The following is a 20,043-nucleotide window of genomic DNA, read 5'->3' on the forward strand; positions in this document are numbered from 1 at the left end:
ACATGTTTATAGCTGTGTTCTATTAGTATACAGTTGGTAGATCCATAATAGTTTTGGTTTTCCTTTGCCTACACTTGTTTTTTTTCAAAAAGGTTATATTATGTATTTTCTTTAGGTAATCAGGATGAAAATGTGTAACATCAGTATTTCTCTTTAACCTCAGTGAGAAACTGTGATTAGCATGGTAGCTAACTTTAGCATAAATTTTATTCAGATAAGATAAGATAATCCTTTATTCATTCCACAACAGGGATATTTACAGTGTTACAGCAGCAAAGTGGATAGTGCAACATTACAGTAAAGGGCATTTAAAAATAAGTAATAAGTGTACCCTAAAAAAATATGTGCAGAACTAATAAGATAAGTAAAGAAGTATTGAAGTGATATTGCACATTAATACATTAAAAAAAGTATTGCACATGTAGATTATGAAGAGTTGCAGCACTCAGTGTTGATCATAGAGTCTGACCACAACAGGAAGAAAAGACCTGCGGTATCTCTCTGTGCTGAACACTAAACGAGTGACAGTTAAAACTAACAACTGTTCTGTCATTCTTGTTGGACTACAGATATATGATGGAGATCTGTTTTTATTCATGCATTGTGGAGGAATCGCAGCCTGTATAACCCTGCACGCTCGATTGGATGGCTGCTACAGATCTCACTGTATGTCCATGCCTGTGATTTTCACAGATGAAACAAGTGGTTAACTGCCTGTATACCTCCCTGATTTTAATCACAGTAGCTTGAATATGTTCTTTCTACTTGAGGTATCATATTTTTTTTTATTGTACCCAAGGTGAATGTGTCAGACTATTGTGATACTGATTTTACATAACATCGCCCAACCCTACAATTTACTGTAACTTATAGGTTCAGGGGTGCGAACACAAAAACAATGCATGGAAATGAACTACTGTACTCTGCAACATATAGCCTCTTGAGAGCTTAAATCTCATTGAGGAAATTATGTAACGTAAAGCTCCTGGCTGTGTTTCCCGTTAAGACATAAATATATATCAGGTACTATCTGCAGTGTAAATGAGGTAGAATGTAGTAAGATTACAAGTCAAGTACTAGTATCGGTTTTAAGCCAGTAGATTTGAGCAGAGCCAGTAATGTCCTGTGAGCAAAGGCAGCTTTTGTGTCTGTATAAACGCACTGCACAAGGGTCCATACTTACTGATGACACCTTCTGTTCCTATAGGTGCTGCAGGAAACAGGTGTAGAGCAGCTCCCCGCCATGAAGAATCTGCTAAACATGAGTGAGTTTGTGAGAAAGACATCAATTTTGACAGGGTGCCAAAGTTGCTTGTTGGAGCTGATGTCTTTCCACACACACGCACGCACGCACGCACGCTCACGGAGTCTAAGGTCTTTGCTGCTTATTTCTTCAGCCTCTCTGAAAGGAAGCATATCTGCAGGGAGCAGAGGCCAAGGCACACACATACAATTACACACACACACTCACAATCCCAAGTTCCTGAAGGAGTGCTGTGTCAGCAAGGGACTACTGTTTACATTTACGCACACACACATTCAGCATCTTCAGCTTTCAGAGCAGCAAGAAGGTGTGAACAGGGGGGTTTATAGACTGTTTTGTACGCATTGTTCCCCCCGTGCACTCGTTCTCTCTCTGTCGCTTTAATTCACCAAGATCTAACTCAGCATTATTTGCCTTTTATCCAATTGTCAACCTTCTTTCACAGCTATGAAGGAAAATCAAACATCAACGACAGTAGTGTGTGAAAGCTTTCCTTTCCACTTTTTTCTGAGGGTGGTTATCCGAGCTTAACATAAAGAGTTAAAGCAACAAAACACCATCAACTTTAAAGTTCACTAATTAACAGTAAAGCAAAAACAAGTTGTAGTTCTAGGAGGAGTTACTTGGTGTAACTGTTTCTTGGCAAACATCAGCTAAACACAGTGACTGTGCAGCTTCCTTGAGTCTTGTTTTGACTGAAAGGTTGCCAGGTTTTGTGCCGTCTTCCCAATAACTGTGCTGTACTAAAACCAGTGCTCGCTGACCATATCTGGCAACCTGCCTTATAGTCAGCAAGGCACAAAAGTGAAGGGCCCTTTGAAATTCTTCTTCCAGATAGGGTTCCACATAATTGCCGCAAAAATGATGGAGTGTTATTTCTTCATTTCTTTCCATGTATGTATAATCTCGAAGGTTTCAGTTTTGTCCTCTTTGGCGGCACCTATAGCGATAAACGATAATTGCGGGAGCGCACTTCCCAGATATCCAAACAGTGTTGGCTCCGGTTGTAACTCTCGATTTTCCTGGCTGACGGTCGCTTACCTTTTTAGACTGTTTGCTTCATCTGAGCGTCAAATTTGTTTCTTTTTCTTTGGATTTTCACTTATTTTTGAATTTGTCAGTGAAGTCAACGATCTTTTCTTTGTTTGTTCAGCCATAGTAGATTACTGTTTACTCGCAACACTTGCAGAGACCAGAAGAGCAACCACTTAGCTCCGCCTACCCTCTCTGGCAGACCAACCACTGCTGGGTGATGGATAACGCGTCACTAACTGGGCGCTGCTTGTGATTTTTTTCTGCGAAAGTCGTCAATCAAAATCATGCTGATAAGTAATGTTAGGTTTAATGTTGGTAGATTTTATAGAGGCAGGTGAGCTGTTTCCCTTTGTGGTTATGCTAAAGACTTAGCTAGGCTCATTATCTCCCCTCACTAGCTAAGGCAGACATAAGAGTGGTATCAATCTTCTCATCTAACTCTAAAATAAAGAAACAAAAAAACCCAGCAAAAATGTAATTTTCCAAAAGACCTATTCTTTTAAACAAATTGTAAAATATGCTTTATCTAACGTTGAAAGTGGGGAAAATGTAAGGAAAATATGTGGAACATAAGGGGGCTACACGTCAAAGGTCTTGTACAACTGCTCCTCTAAGTTTATTAGGAAGATATTCTGCTATATAACTGAAACTGTTGTTCATTACATCTTCTCTGTCTTTTTTCCCTTCCTTTCATTTCTCCTGTTCCCCATCTTTTCCCCCTAACAGCTGCAGACAGTTCCTTTCTTACTCCAGCATGCATCCTTCTTCTTCTCCCCTGTTGGTAAGTTGTGATGGCACAGAGACAAAAGTGCTCCGTGTCATCTTTCCGAACGCACGACCAGGATCATGAATGTGTGCCACTAGCTGGCACGTGCACACCAACACAGTCACGCCCACATACACGCACACACAAGACGTGGTTGTGTAGGAGAGATGAAGGTGGGGAACGTGAGCCCTGAGAGGTGCAGAAAGAGGAAATAAGAGCAGGAGAGGGAGAATGGCACGCACAGCTTGGCATTTTAGCAGAGGATTTCCTCACTGTACCTCGTCTTCCCTCCGCTCCTTATCTGTTTACACAAGGAGAAACTACTACACATAACTCGTATGAGAGTCCAGGAGTGTGTATGTATGTGTGTTTGATCTCTCCACTAACACAGGACATCATTTATAGTAACAAAAATGTTTTACTCTCTATTCTTGTTTAAAAGAATCTTAATATGCCCCTTAAACTTTCACTTAAGTCACATAAGAGTTCATGTTTTTGGTTCCAAACTAATTTGAGGTATAAAGTGTTAAAGAAAGCTGAGAGGTATTTGTATCTACTAGACAATATCTAAGCATTATTGTCCTCTGGTGTACTCAGCAGACTGTCTTCCTGTGGCATCTTAGCCAAAAGGTGATGGATGTCTCTGGCCCCCCTCTTTGCTCCCTCTGGGGGAGTTTCATAAAACACTCAAGACCATCAGAGTCAGCAGGCCTGAGGGAAAGATAATATTTTCCTTTTTTTCTTTCCTATGGTATTCTTATCATTTCTGCCCGTCTTCTGTCTCCGCCTCTGCTGTCTCCTTATCAGCTGGGTGCTGTTTCAGACAGGACTCATTGTAGAAAAGGTTTGTTTGTGACTTTATTCCCCCTGGTGACTTGTCTTTGGCTTCGTAACATAGCATTAAAAACAACACAAGACAAGTAATGAGAATTGACATTAAGAAAATAGCACTAACACAAAACATGGTTGGAAGATATAGTTAAAAATATGGTTTTAAAGCTACTTTGTTTTGTGTTAGATTGTGTGCCCCCTGTGGACAAAGCCTTACCTCTTATCTCTTTGCTTTCTTTAACAGTCATATGTATCTCCCACTTTAAATTTTAGCCCTGGAAAGTGTAAACAAAGGCAGCACCAGCAGTTTCAGGCCTTAAAAATATCTACATAAAAAGAATCAATCTTGTCGCTGATGGTCTGGTTTGCTTTTGTAGGTCATATAGAGTCATCAGAATTAAATTCAGTCCATTTCATAAACCACAAAAACTCCTCACAGGAGCTTTAAGAAACTGTAGTTACCTGAAGAAATCTTTCCCTAACTAGTCCTTGAATTGTCCTGTATCTTTGTGTTTCAGTTCCGTTTGCCAGATGGAGTTACAATGTGTTTATGGATGGATTACTGAATGGACCTACCGGGCACAGGCCCAGGGGAGCAAGGGGTCAGGGTGCCCTGTTTGAAGTCGCTGTTTCTTAAGAGACATTTCTTAAGAGTGGGGAAGTCAGTCCAATGATCAAAGAGAGACATAAAAAACAACTAAAACAACCTTATAGACACAAAATGACCATTGACAGACACATAACAACCAAAGGGAGACCAAAAACAGCAAAAATAGAAAGTTAAACAATAATAGAGGGACTCAACACAACCAACAAAAAACACAAAATGACGGCAAAAAGACCAAACAAGATGAGTGACCTTCTATATGTCTGTGCCACGTTGCCTCACTATCGATCCATGGGGTGATTACGCTAGCCCTTTTTACACTGCATTTCCGCCTCAGCGCCGTAACGAAGCTCCGCCGTCATGCAGCCGTTGCCATTTTACATTTGACCAAGCAACGCCAGCGTTAAGCCGCTCCACTGTGTGTTTTCGCAAAGTGTTCCGGCACTGTGGAAGCAAAACGTGCGTGAGGTGTAACCTGCCCTGCCGGCTCTGCTGTTTACACAGATGCCATTTCAGACGCCTCTGTTACATCTCTGTTACTACCTCTGATGCTGGCTCAGAGGCGGAACGACTTCGCCCCACCATTACGCCTCCATGCGTAATAATGAGGCATAATAATCCCGCCTTGAACCGGCAGTGGAAGCGAACTATCTGTGGGTGTGTCACTCCTTGGAAGCCATCTGAATTGATATTTAACCCACCTGCGTAAATAATAGTGAGGTTTAAAGTTGAGGGCGTGGCCTCTTTGAGTGACAGGTGGGATGCTAGCTGTTGCTTTGCTAATTTGAGTCACTGAACTCTTGTTCTGGCTCCGTTTTGGTCTCCAACACCTCATGAGACAAATATCTGACTCCCTTGAACCTGTTCATCGCTAAGTTTGCCATTTAGTGCCGGGTTGGGAGTGTACGGTGGTTGTTTTTAGAGCTATTTGCCTGCCTGCAGCTGCGCACAAGTTTCATGAAAGCTTTGAAAGTGAAAATGAAAACAAAACAGTGAGCTGAAAGACACTGAAACTCTTTGTTGAGCTGAGGGGAAGTTTCTAGTGATACTTCTGTGAGTTTGACATATTTTGGGCAAATTATGTTGCTCTAAAGTTTACCAAGAACAGAGCAGTCCTTGTGGAGTTCAGCCACTGCATATAGAATTGATCGGAAAGTGTGTTTGAGGAAAACAAAGCTAATAATAGTGCTCCAATACCTGCAGACCACAGCACTTGGGGAGTCTCGAGAGGCTGCTGCTCAGTTTGAGGGTTCCTCCTGATTGTGTGTGTGTGTGTGTGTGTGTGTGTGTGTGTACTTTCAGGTGGCGGTGGTGGTCACTGTGCTGGGTAAGAATGCTGGCGAGGTACTTTCTCAGAGTTTCAGAGACGCACTGATCGATAAATGCTTTAAATAGGGACACAAATACCTGAACACAGCATTAATCTCAATAGCTGGATCCTATTTAAAAAGGAAGCGTTCTGCTGAATAGATCGGCTGGATGGACCCGCACAGAGGTGTACAGTAAGTGGTTGGAGAGGCCTGAACGCCACTCAATGCTTTCCCCAGTGTTAATTAGCATTGCTAAGGAGGGCAGTCCAGACCACTTACACACACAGCCACACAAAGAAGCACACACATGGTGTTGTATAGTGGGTTTCTTTCTCCTACATAATGCCCCAGGTGTTGATTTAATTTGTTTTAGGTAACTTTATTCATCTCTAGAGGGTAAACTAGTTTGGTTCACAGGTTTCTTTAGAAATGTAGCCACGACACTAACACTTATTCATAGAGGATGTTAGTGTTTTAAGGCATTTTTAATGTAGATCAGGTAATAAATAAAAGCCGACCATAAGTGATGCACATGAAAGCTGGACCAATAAAACCGTCAATAAATATGAAACCTTCATATGTAAAAAGCAAGATGTTACTCTTCATAAGACACGCATTGGAATTAACATCTTCGTGGTAACAATAACGCAATTTTTTGCAGTCATGCTAGTGGCACTGTATGTATGTCGGTCGGTTCACCTCTTTAGGACTGACTCATTTTTAATTTCCAAGGGGTGTTATCAAGAGACGCAGACTAAGATGCTTTCGGACACTAAAACCAATTACATCATTGAAACGTGTGACGTAGCAGCAGCTGTTAAAGTTGTAATCTTGAAGATCTCAGTTTCGTTCTTTGGCAGCAACTATGGCGATCAATGGTAATTACGGGAGCACACTTCCCAGATATCCAGACAGTGTTGCATGTGTGACATCCACGGTTGGCTCCGGTTGTAACTCTTGATTTTCCTCGCTGACGGTCACTTTCCTTTTTAGACTGTTTGCTTCATCTGAGCGTCGAATTTGTTTCTTTTTCTTTGGATTTTCACTTCTTTTTGAAGTTGTATCTGTAGTCATCCATCTTTTCTTTGTTTGTTCAGCCGTAAACATGATGATGAAGCTAATCTTACAGTCACAAAGTACTTTGTTAAAACCCAATCATTATCTTTCCATAAACCAAACCTCAACCTTATTAGTGTTAATGCGTAATCAAATAGATTTATTTTTTCATCTGGGATTTTAACTGTTTTACTCTTAAGTGCGACTATCAGGTCAAATTTTTTATCTTGTCCAATAAATACCTGCAAAACTAATGGCAGTCCAATTGTTATTTGGGCTAATTAGCAAATGTTAGCATGCTATATTTGAGCATGGTAAACATTATAGGCTACCTGCTATGGCTGAACAATTAATCAAAATTTTATTGAAATCGCAATATGGCAATATTTGTTAAAGGTTAAATGTGTCAAAAAAACCCATTTTAATTGAAATATTGTGCTCCAGAGATGTTGGCGCCTACATGTCATACACAGATATAAGTATCAAATGTCTCAAAAATTAGACCATAATCAGTTTACTGTTTTTCAGTGAAAATGAGAATAACAATGTAAAATATATCACTCCCTTTAATATCGCAAATCATATTGAAATTGCAATATAAGTAAAAATAATCGCAATTAGATATTTATTCCGAATCGCTCAGCCCTACTTCCTGCTGATCGTCAGCCTGTTGTTTTCATCATGAGCATGTTAGCATTTAGCACGAAGTCCTAATAAGCCGTTAGCTAAGTTGTAGACTATCCTGCAAATTTTCTGATCAAATCAATTTCATATCAGTAAAAAAAAACACATTTGTGTGAAGAAACAGTTCCGTTATGAGAACTGATGATTCTCAGTAACCAGCTCCTTCTTCTTGTAACATATGGGTTCAAGTGGTCACCTATTTTGGGACAACAATCAGGAGTCTGTTGACCTACACTAAATAAACTCCTGTGTGTGTGTGTGTGTGTGTGTGTGTGTGTGTTGTCTCCAGGGGATTTGTTTCCATGCCCCAGGCGTGTATAGTGGACAGCTTGCGGCTGGATTGATAGAGTGACGTCAGCGCGCCGCTACCTCTCCCAGAGGGCAGGATTAGTCGGGAGCAGCAGAGACAGCGCTCCGGTAATCTCCCGGTAATCAATGGGGGGAGACGGGCACGTTCGGAACCGGCGGTACCGAGTGATACCGGAGGCCTCCTGAGACTCCTGAAGTTAGCTGCCTGCATTTGGAGCATGATGGGTCGCTTCGTGACGCCGCAGCAAACCGACGCGCCCCGGGCAGGTACACGCAGCAGGTAAGCTGTGGAGGCGCAGGGTGAACTCGTCTCAGGAGGATTTACCTTGACAAGGTGTTCGCAGGCTGCACCGCTTGTCTGTCAACAACTGCTGCTGTTTTATTTTTACTGCTTGTGTCTGCCGTGTGTGCGCGAAGGTTGCACCTGAGAGATTATGGTTGTTGACAAGTTTGCAGTCCGTGAAAATGTAAGGAAAAGAAACCAATTTTAACCTGCGCTTAATGTTGTTTACTCGATTTTGAAAGCCTCTTTGATTTCACACACGTAAACAGGAAGAGTAAAGGTTAGTTCAGTTTACTTATGGGTACCAGTGATGCAGTGGAGGACTGGGAACCCACATGAACTCACTCATCTGCTGTTGACCGACCTACTGCAGGGCAAGGTTAGTGTTAATGACAGATTATAGAAGATATCATAGCTGAATGAAAGGCACTCCTACTCCATGATTTTACAACGTTAAACGAATTTAAAAACAGAACCAAACAAAAGAAACGATTAGAAATGATACTCTAAACTGTCAATAAGTGCTGGTTTAAAGTATCTGTTTAAATATTTATCCATGATTGCAGCACGTACCCAAAACACTCGGGCCAATGTAATCACTGTTTTGCCTCTCCTCTTTTTACGCACAAGGCCTAACTAAGCCTAATTGTACTCAGTTGCAAATAATCTTCCCTTGGATCTTTTGATTCCGCTTCTCTTTCTCCAGGAAAGAAAACTAGGACACGAGGGGAAGTATAAGAACAGACATGATCATAAAGGCGACCTACAGCCCACTAGCTCTGAGCATTTATGGTTTGGCTGTCACCTACTTGGCACCTGCTTCTAAATAGCCAGATAACACCCATTACGCTCCGGTTATAGTGGCTGATGGATACTAAAACCCACAGGCTAATTTGTATCCGCTGTGTTACTTTTACCACTGCCGGTTTTCACTCTTGAGTTGAAGTCCAATAACCTGTAAAGATCAGCGCGCGTTTCCTCCATTGAGCTGCGCTGAGATGAGGGTGTAAATGAAAAGAGTCTCTCATAATTGTGCGTGTTAGAAAGAGTTAGTGCACATAAAAACGGCAGCAAATGCTCAGTGAGTAGAGACAAAAGAGGCCAAAGAAAGTTTTGGTTCTGCACCACTTGGGTAGAACAGTGCAGGTATTTGGCTGTGTGTGTGTGAGAGTGTAGGCGGTGCACTGACTCGGGTTTAGAGAGACAGTAACACTACCGGACACGGGAGAGAGAGCGGGCGAGCGAGCGAGAGAGAGAGAGAGAAGGGGGGAGAGAGAGTGCACTACGAGAGAGAGACAACAGTGCTCGTTGGAGATACGCGAGGCGGATGTTTCTTGTGTGAGCAGCAGACAGACTCGCCGCTGTGCGTCTTTGCGCTCGGAGATCATCCACCCCTGATCCCCCCTCACGCATTCTCCTTCTCTGCTTCTTTCTTTTCCACACAGCAGCCTCACCTGCGAAGCCACAGAGGAGGACAGCGGAGCTCCACTTTGCTGACCGGCGAACTGAGAGACACCTCAGTGTACTTTTACCATGGAGGAGAGCCGGGCAGAGTAACTCACAGCAGCCTTTACAGTACCCACAACCTGACTGTCAGAGAGGGGAGCGAGCTTCACAATGAGCCGTTAGATTCCTGCCGTCGATGCTTTCTTTGGAGAGTGGACTGACCATCTCCTAACAGCAGAGGAGACGAGCAGAGAGGCCTTTATTCGTGTGTTTGAGTCCTCAGATGGACCGAGTGCCCTCGGCACTGGCCGCTAAGATGCGCTGGATCACGCTGGTGCTTGCCGGCTTGACTTTCTGGGGCAAAGTGACTATTTGTAACTGTTTCGACTACGAGGAGCCAGACTATGATTATTATGAAGAGGACAGAGCGGAGACCATTGACTACAAAGACCCGTGCAAAGCTGGTGAGTCTTGTTTTTATCAGTTTAAGTTTTTAAATCATAGAAAAAACGTTGAAAATAAGCATTTTTTCAGCGTGTGATTCAACCCTCGAGCGCACTGGCTCTGAGTTGGCACGTGTATGTGTGTATCAGAGATGACAGCGACTGTGTGTGTGTGCATGTGTGCACATTCGTCCAGATGCCCCTGTTTCCCCACCCATCACAACCGATAAGTCAGTGCCGGTTGTGATCCCGCGGGTGGATGCCACGTGCAGCCCGGTGACGGTCCCGCTAAGCCCGTGCCCTCCTGCGACGCACGCACGCACATTCCGCGCGTGCATCACCTGTGGGCAGAGTTTCGGTTCTTATTACGGCCGAAATGCATATACGGACTGTCTGTGCGTGTGCGCGTATAAGTATGTCTGTTTGCGCGTGCGTCCAGATGTTAAATCAACCATCAGCGTAGATGAGAAACAGCTGGACTCAAGTGCACCAAAACAAGCGCTAGTGCACGCTCCCTCTCTTTCCAACACACACACACCAACACACACAGTGATAAAAATTTAATTGGACATTTAATGACAGGCTGTGGGCTGCTGTGGAACAACTGTGTAACCCTGCACGGTCTCATAAGACAAACAGATGTGTAGAATGAAAGAAGGAACATTTACACAATTGATTCATAAAATAAGTGTCAGCTCTTACAGATTGAAACTGGGGTTTACATCTTAAAAAAATCTTACTCAGTATATTATAGGTCTTTTATAGGTGTGTGTGTCATGTGTGCTCCACCCAAATGAACTCATGTTTTAAGCCTGGAGATCCACTTAACATTTTAACAGTCCCTACTACACTTTCTACAAACTCCACCTTCTATCTTTCCCGCTTTATTTTATGTCCTATATGTAGAGTGTTTGTTTGTCCTGCCCATCTCCTTATTGTCCAAGTGGTCAAATTGGGTAGAATTTTATTACTGGTTCCAACAAGTTACTCGAGTAATCATACCGACACAATGTCAGTACGTTTTGTGCAAAAATCAGCGCTTAAGTTGGAAAAATATAGAAATTTAATCTTATAACTTTGCCTAAAAATAAAGTCTAATATAATAATTAAGCATCATGATTTCCAGATTATGGGAATAAATGATCAAAGAATAAGAAAATGAGGCTCAGAACCACAACAAACATACAATACCTTCAATGATTAAGGCTATTTATACAGCTTGTTCTTTAATCGCCTGTCTTGTGTCTGCTGATCAATGATTCGCAACGGTAACGGTAACGGTTTTAGAATGTTCCAGAGAAAATCGACGATGACGATAACAGAAATCCAGCTAGTTAATTCATGTGACCTACGCCTAACATTGTAGTATTAATGCAGATGTAAACGGCCCAGTTTTTGAACGTTTACGATCAGATGTCTCGGGATTATTTTAGCAGTTGCATCCAGTCTCGCCGCGAATCATTGATCTGAACTGGCCTTAAGTTGTTCGACCGTAATGCCTCAGAGGCTCCACAAGCTTTACGTTATGTTCGGCCGGCTACAAACGGTGACGTCTGCCTGCGTGACACTGTTTTGTTGTCATCAGTCGTGACTTGTAGTTAGATACAGTTGAGCTAAGATAGTGAGATGCAGGTTAACCAAAAATGGTTGGAAGAAGAGATGTTTCGCAGGTGGTTGGCACTAGCAAGAAACGACGACGCAAGGTGCAATTTATGCCCGACATTCTCGTTAGGGACCATGGGGGTGAAAGCTGCTGAATCCCATCTCAAAAGCACCAGCGGTACGCAGCAGCAGCTAGTGGTAGTCGGGCTATGCCTTAGATTGTATTTGTTGAGGTCTTAAAAAGCACTAAATTTGATTTGATGCTCTTTGTATAATCACCTCTCTCTGTGCAGACTGCAATGCTTATTGACCAGTAAGGGGTATTGCTGCTCCCACAGTACAGCATCATTCCTGCAGAGCAGGTGGAGCCTCTCCTCTTCTGTTTGTGCAAGAGAGATGTTGCGGTGCTGTGTGACCTTTAAGCATCTTCTCAGTGAAGGTTCTTGTTTTGATTTCGCCCCCTAACTGTGGCTGTAGCTGCACATGTATTTGTATATGTTTAAAAGGCACTTTGCAGCCATAATGTTGTGTGTGATGACATGTTGGACCGATAAGCGCTCCACCCAGAATGCCGAGCGTCCACACGCTGACCGACACACATTCCTCACATACCAAATACACAAACCTGACAACCCTGCCTGGACGCTGGCCAGAGTGTGTGTGTGAGTGTGTGTTTTCATGTGCATGTTACACTGATCTCTGTGTGGGTGATTTTGTGTTGATACAGCAATCCCATGACTCTGTGGTTTTTTAGTTATGCTGGGACCTGACCATGCATGTGTGTGTATGTGTGTTTGGAAGCCTGGCAGGTTATAGAGAGACACTCAGTCTACACATGTTTGAGTAACTGAGCGACTCTTGTAGGTTAAAATAACCGAGTGGGAAAACACAGGCAATGTTTTTATTTGCTTAATATCAGTGAACATAAAGGACGTATTCATGCTTGCACGCTTAGATCTCTCGCAGCGAATCCACACGTGAGAATCACGTTTTCAGAGCTTTTTCTGTTCCTTCCTCTTAAAGATAATCATATGCACATGTTTTATCTGATCGTTTAATTTTAATGTGATATTTTTGGTTTTATTAGACAGTTGACAGTAGAGAGCAACCAGGCGGAGGGGGCACACATGCGGCAAATGTCTCCGTCTCTGGACTTGAACCGGCACATTAACATATTGTGCATGTTGTGTTCAGATTAAATGCAAATCAAATGTCGGCCTCGCTTTATTCATGCCAGTTTGACTGCTGGAGTGCAAGTCCTTGTTTCCATAAACAACCAAGGGACGTTTTCTGTAGAAACCGAACAGCATGAACATGTGAGGGAGACAAATTTCAAAGCCTGTAGTGTAGCGCACTCCATTTTGCTTTTGTTGCTGTACATTAATGAAGTCATGCACCTCAGGATGACCTTAAATGTTTAGATGAAGTTCTTACATTTTTAAATCAAGCTGATAAATGTTCCTCACAGTCAAACCTACTGTCTCTTTGCATTGCTACGTTAAAGGGATTGTTGTTGGCCTGCGCGATATGAGAAAAATCTGCCACGTGTGATTTCATTGTTCGATATTACGATGACGATACTGTCATAAATTCACAAGAATTGAGAGTACATATTAACTATAACTCACAGTTTCTATGTCTATCTGCTCTACTGGTTGACTGTTGACACCACTTAGTCTGAGGGTAGCCGACAGCTTGCTTGGTCTTCATATGATTGCATCCAAATAATGTGAAAGCACGGCCGTTATACCCAGGGCTCCATCAATTCAGATTTTTGCCACGTGTTCGTTACAATAACCATGAAATAGCAATTTATTGTGCGCCTCATCTCTATCTGTTAGAGTTACATTGATAGTGTGAACCAGTAGAACTTCAGGCCATTCAGCTGGGATTTTTCTAGTATTCCCCGTTGCTTGTGTGGCAAACAGAGGCAAAAAAATCATCCTGAATATGAGGGCACGGGAAATGTATGGATGAGGATACATTTTACAGTGTTTTGGCTGATTAGGATGTTCAGCCGTATCCGTTTGTTGTACGGCTGAGAAAAAGCAGCCGAGCGAGGACGATTCTGCTGTAATGCATCCACAGCGCAGCAACACGGATCCAAGAGCAGGAGAACTCGACTTTCTTTGTCAGTATAGGATGCTCTATGGGAATTTATTGCTGCAGAAGACATTTACTTTTACATAAATTTAATATGACCCTTTAACTTATGCATTAATGCCATCTCTGATTTTCCTCTTTAGTTCAGTCTGAATGTACGGGCAGACACGGGCACTTTCAGGTTTATTCTGATATTACGGTCTTCTTTAATCACCTTATTTACTCTCATCTGGTATCATTCAGAAGTTGACAAAGTAGTCTCACCTTAAGGTCCAGTAAGTCAACATCAAAGTTAGAATTATAGTATGCAATGGTTAAATTATAATGCTTAAAATGGACCATAAATAATTTTAAGTTTTAGTGTATTTTATTTGTTAGCGTTGGTCTGCAGTGAAAACAAAGGAAACAAAATCATAGGTCAGAAAGTGAGGAAGGGATGCTAACTGTTGATGTTAGCTTAAGGTTACTCATGGTTATTTCATTGGAATAAAATGACATGACACAAGTATATGACTTAACATAATATGAATTAAACTTAAATCCAGTTACTCCTTCTTGACCATGATTTTCGCTCTTCAGATAGATAGTGGTTGTTTAACAGGATAGACAACAATTCCCATAATCCCCAGCTAAATGACAACATAATCAGACTATGGCTTTTAGTATTGTTTTCATTGAGACACCAATAGCAGCAAAAAATAAGGTACTAAGAGTTTAATTGTAACCTTGGAAACAGAAAATGAATCAACAGCAATTTTGAAAAAACATTCATTTCTGTGAGTGAGTATAACAAGCATAAACGTCAAAATTTGGAATTCTTTATAAAGACATAAAGAACAAGAGGAGGAAAAACGAAAAACACCTTGTGGGAGCACCTCAAATTGGGAAAAATCCTAATATATCATGTCAGAAGTCCATTATTGTCCAAAGAAAGTCACAAGAAGAAAGCGTCCTCCTCATGTGCAGCAAAAGCAGTCCACTTCTCCCACTTCTTAGAAAAGATGGCTACCTTAAGTCTCGGAGAGAAAGCCATCCTCTATTTTCATCCAGTCGCTGCAGTTTGGAGGTTCAGCTTTTTACCATTTCCTTGTTATCACTAAGCAGTAAACAGTATTTTACACAGATAACATTCCTGTTTTATAATGACATCCTCCCTCATTAAACCAAGGTACAGGGTCTCGTGTGTCCGCCTTGTCTGCAGCGTTGTTGTTGTGCATGTTAGGATTGTCGTGTTTTTGTGAGATATATAAACTGTTGTTGGGGCAAAACAAGTTATTTTACAAGTTACTTTCAAAACTTTTAATGGGCATTTAACTTCTTTGAATTCTCTTGATTAATATATAGATGATGACTCCTTTAGATATTGACTATTATATAATTTCAGTGTCCTTATCGATCACCTTTTCCCTTCGATTTAACTAAATGTATCTCCAAAAATGTCCTCACACAGAGCAAAAGCACCATAAACATTAACATAACCTCTCTAAATACATACACACATATACACGCACAAATGTATCATTGTCAGTCTTTACATTTACATGCATGTACATAGTTTCACAAGTTTACCGCGTCTAGAGACATAAAAATAAATGCATCATCTGCACAATAATCTATCAATTAACCAAACCAATCAATAGATACATGGATAAGGAGCACACCTAGTTTGGACTAGTTTTGTTGTGAGTGTGTGCAGAGCTGGTGGCTGTGTGTCTCTCAGTGTGTGCAGCTTGTAAGAAGTGGAAGCGCGGCTCATTCCAGGCCTGACCCTGTGGCATCGGTCTGAGTGGTTGGTATTCCGCCTCCTGTTTTTGCTGGGAAAACACAAGGGGAATATTTGGCTGTCTGCTTATCTCCTCCGAGTCCCGCGCTGGTAGACAGGAGAACACACACTTCCAGGCCTTTGTGAAGTGATTTCCCCACGCGAACACACACATGCACACAGGCTCACACACTCGATACACACACACACGCAGAGCTCCCTCCATTCACCCGCGCTTATCTCTTCCTGGTTGTCTGCATCCTGCTACTCAGCTGGAGATGACACACACGCGCGCACGCACGCACACACTCGCAGAGACGTGCACGAGCTCTTACGCTCACTCAAGAGTCATTCATGCTTCCTTCCAAATCACTGTTCTCATAAAATGCCCACACAAACGGAGTGAAAGCTAAACAAACCTCGACGTCCGAGTGAAGCTGAGGGTCGTTCCTTCAGGAGTGACCCTGGAGATCAACCGCCTGTTCCCTTCTGCAAATACAATAGTGGCGTATCACAGGAGTGTGTAGCAGTACAAATACAATAGTGGCGTATCACAGGAGTGTGTAGTATAGTACAATACAGAACGTACTTTTTGTCATAGGTGTACTATCTGATGCTACAGTACAAGATTTACCACAGTAGTAGAGTTGTACTGTAAATGCTGCAACAAGGGTGAAAATAATGACATAAAAAATTAGCATAAACAAAAATTGAATGTGGAGTTTTCAGGAATTTTATGACATATATATATAATGTTACAATGTTGGATGTCCAGACTAAACTTGGGTGAAGTTTCAGATCTGTAGGTAAAAGTATGTTGGAGTAATCCCCAGGCTTCTCAGCTCAGTCTGCAGGCTGCTGTGAACGCCAGGTTTCACACTGTTTTTTCTACACGCTGCACTTTGTGACGTTACAGCCTCAGCAGGCTTCGGAGAGCTGGCCAATCAGAAGGAAGCAGGCTTGTAGGGAGCAGGGTTCCTTAAAGGGACAGAGCTGACTGAGTCGTTTCAGGCAGAGGCTGTATGAGGGCGTGCACAGAGCACCAGTGTGAGAAAAATCATGAGTTTTTGTTAACTGTAAATTATGCTAAGCTACTCCACAGGTATCATAGAGTGAAATATGAAGCTTGAAATTAGCATAATACCCCCCTTTAACATTGTGTTGAACTCTGTTACTTGAGGAGACTCTTTTTGAGCTACCGTTAGCAAGGGTGACAGACTGTTCCCGCTGTAGGGGAGCTGAAGAGGACAAGACACTCAGGGACGCGCATAAACATCACATCCTTTGATAGAGAAACTAGTCCACAGGCTGTCTTGGGCCCCTTAGAAATAACATTACAGTCCAATCAGACATAGGCAACACAAAGCAATTACTACATGTAAATTGCTTTACATACTACCTTTTTAAAAAAGGAGAAGAGGGGATAGTTTCTCTTCATCATGCACTATCTTAGCAGGTCTATTTGGAAGCAACAGCAATGATACAGCTTGAGCAGCACGTTTTCCTCAGCGTAGTATTCTTCTTCTCCGTCTCCTCACAGAGTCAGGTAAAAGTGTTGACAGTGATTTAGTGTCGTAAAAGTTCAGAAGACACTTAAGTAACATGAATACTTGCATCACAGTTTCCATGTTGGGCTTGAACCAGGACTTTCTACTTGAGGGACAGTCTCCACCCTTCTGTCTACATGAAGATTTGCGTTGGCTGAAGCTCATTCTAATGTTCAGATAAACCTCTGTGGAGTGTGTAGAGCTCCAGGATCCAGTGCTGATGTTATGTATTATATCAGTGTCTATTTATTTTACAGGTTTAAGGAGGAAAAACGCATGTTTTCAGTTTAGTTGTTTCCATTAAATCACAAAGCTGGATTTAAATTGTTACCAAACATGAACAAACATTTTACTCCTTTGCTTTCATTGCAGTTGCTTAAACCCTTTCCTAAGGTTTTTGTGGCACTCCAATCCAAGCACTTACAAAGCCACTGACTTTACAGGCATTAGCTGTAGCCGTTAGCTCTCCAGCAGCATATGCAATGACTCTGAGTGTGGGACTTGTAAGAGGTCTTTCTAATACATAACAGGCCTGTAAAAAAACGTACCCAAAGTTTTGTGCAGGGGCAGATAGTACTTGCATTCGATGCAACATGGGACCAGAGAATTCCACTTAGACAGTTGTTAGACATACAGTACTGAAGCACAGACCCGGACCAGAGAGGAACTCATGGTCCTCAGATTCTTCTTGTAGCGACCCAGTAGACCCCATGAAATCCACCAGTTCATGTATGCGTCCCTGAACTTACCAGGAACACCAGATCTTTCTGTTTCTGTTCTCCAGAAAAAGTCTGACAGACTCCGGAAAAGACTAAGTGCAAATTGTACATTGTGTATAGGCTTGCAGTGCCTTGAACTAAGGCCTTATAAATTGTGTAATCACAGCTTAATGAGTCCAAGTAGGATATAAAAAGTGTATTTATACATGATGGTACATAGTGTGCAATAGCTGGCTTTTTTGTGCAATATCCTGGACAAAATCAATGAATATTTTTTGGGACTTTTTGCCTTTATTTAATAGGAAAGTATGAGGAAGAGTGAGTGGGGACGACATGCATGAAATGGCTGCGAGTCGGAGTCGAACCCACGGCCGATGGGACGAGGACTTTGCCTCTTTGCATGGGGCGTTTGCTTTACCAACTGAGCTAAACCAGCGCCCCATCAATGAGCATTTCAAGTTAAACATTTGCACTCTTGTATAAAGCTATATGATATGTCTCATGCATATTTATGCAACTAACGGAGACGCAATTTTAACTTGGATTTAGGAGGCAAACTGTTTCGAACAACTTTTTAATACCTACAACCTTGCATTCTATCAGTGCAATAAGTGTATCCTATTAATCTGAATTTGTCTGTGACCTTGCCCATGGACACTTTAATTGTGCTTTTGAGTTTTCCCGTCAAAAAGTGAAGCCCACCATGTCGTGACAGCGAGCTGCAGCTACTGTTCACCCCTTCCCCCATTCCTCAGTAGGAAGGAAACTAGAGCAATGTGTGTGTGTGTGTTTGACACTGTGGCTGCGTTTGGTGTGTGTGTGTGTGTGTGTGTGTGTGAGTAAGCGGACGAGCGGTCTCACTCATATTATATTAAACAGGATTTTCCCGAGCAGAGTGCTCCTGCCACCGAGCTTCCGAAGTCTTCTTCAGGATTCCCGCCTCAGCACAAACTGTGCGTCCGCGCTGAGAGCCGACTGTTTGGTTTGGAGCGTCATTGTTCCGGAGCTGCAGAAGCCATGAGTCAGCACGGCCGTCACTCCGCCCACCTGCCACGCATTGCTCAATTATTAAATGTTTGCCTGCTTTTATGTCACCTAGCTTTTCCTGCTGGTATTTATAGCAGCAGAAGTCATTCCCATACAAAGGCACCTTCTTACAGGCAAAGTCCTGTTCTTTTTTCCAGCTGTCCCAAGTATTGTTGGAACCCCGCTGGGGTTACAGATGCAGGCTCCAGCACCATATGATGCGGAGCTTCAAACTTTTGTCTAGGTCCACTCGTTTAGTATTTTAGTTGTACAGTGTTAGTGCGAAGTTGAGGGTAACTGGACTTGCTTTAGGCTGTTAAAGATGTTTTTCCTCCCAACCAAAATGTTTCTTTAATTCTCCCTGACTGGTAGGGAGTGTGAGGCATTAAACCTCTAGGACTGTGTACACCTTGCCAGTCACTTAGATAAGATCCAAAGTTGGTTGGAGTTAAACTTTTTATCGTCTTGAAGCTCAGATAAAATCCATCCATCCACCAATCATCTATACCGCTTATCCTGTTCAGGGTTGCGGGGGGCTGGAGCCTATCCCAGCTGTCATTGGGTGAGAGGCGGGGTACACCCTGGACTGATCGCCAGTCAATCACAGGGCTGACACACAGAGACAGACAACCTTTCACGCTCACACCTACGGGCAATTTTAGAGTCACCGATGAACCTAACGAGCATGTCTTTTGACTCTTGGAGGAAGCCGGGGTACCCGGAGATAACTCACGCATGCACGGGGAGAACATGCAAACTCCACACAGAAAGGGCCAGTTTGTCGGGAACCTTCTCGCTGTGAGGCCACTGTGCAGCCCTCAGATAAAATCATGCATTACAAATAATATTTTAGTCTTTTAGTCTTGGCTCCTATGAATTCTCTCCAACAAATGCATGAGGTCTCACCAGCACCAAACAGGAAGCAGAAAACCATAGATAGGAAACATTAAGGGGACTTTGGAAAGTCGTAAAAGGCTAAACACGCAAGGGCCGGTGTCACCGCCTCCTAACTGAAAGCGATGCGGAAATTGAAAGTTTTGGTGAACCGCTCAAAGTTTTTCGTAACAAGGAGGAAGAAAATGTCTCACTAGCAACCTGCTAGCTTGTAATGCTAACCCTGCTAACATTAGGCTTTAATCTGAGCAAACGACAGCATACACAAGAACAGCTGTGGACATAAGCAACTGCTGCTTCTACTCCATTGTTGGTTTTTCTTCTGCAGAATGGGAATAAATCTCAACAGTAGTTCT

At 42.5% G+C, this 20,043-nt stretch overlaps 1 protein-coding gene across 2 annotated transcripts in view; it reads left to right on the forward strand.

Moving 5' to 3' along the window:
* Positions 1 to 9,874: 9,874 nt before the first annotated feature.
* tll1 (tolloid-like 1) overlaps positions 9,875 to 20,043 on the forward strand; it is a 55,239-nt gene continuing 45,070 nt past the window's right edge. For both annotated transcript variants that reach the window (XM_069665516.1, XM_069665517.1), the window contains exon 1: positions 9,875 to 10,055. In XM_069665516.1, coding sequence (XP_069521617.1) covers positions 9,875 to 10,055 — 181 coding nt within the window. The remainder of the gene's footprint in view (positions 10,056 to 20,043) is intronic.

This window comes from Semicossyphus pulcher, unplaced genomic scaffold, assembly GCF_022749685.1.
Source record: "Semicossyphus pulcher isolate SPU_LCO1_2020_fin unplaced genomic scaffold, fSemPul1.0.p SCAF_17, whole genome shotgun sequence".
NCBI classification, from domain to species: Eukaryota; Metazoa; Chordata; class Actinopteri; order Labriformes; family Labridae; genus Semicossyphus; species Semicossyphus pulcher.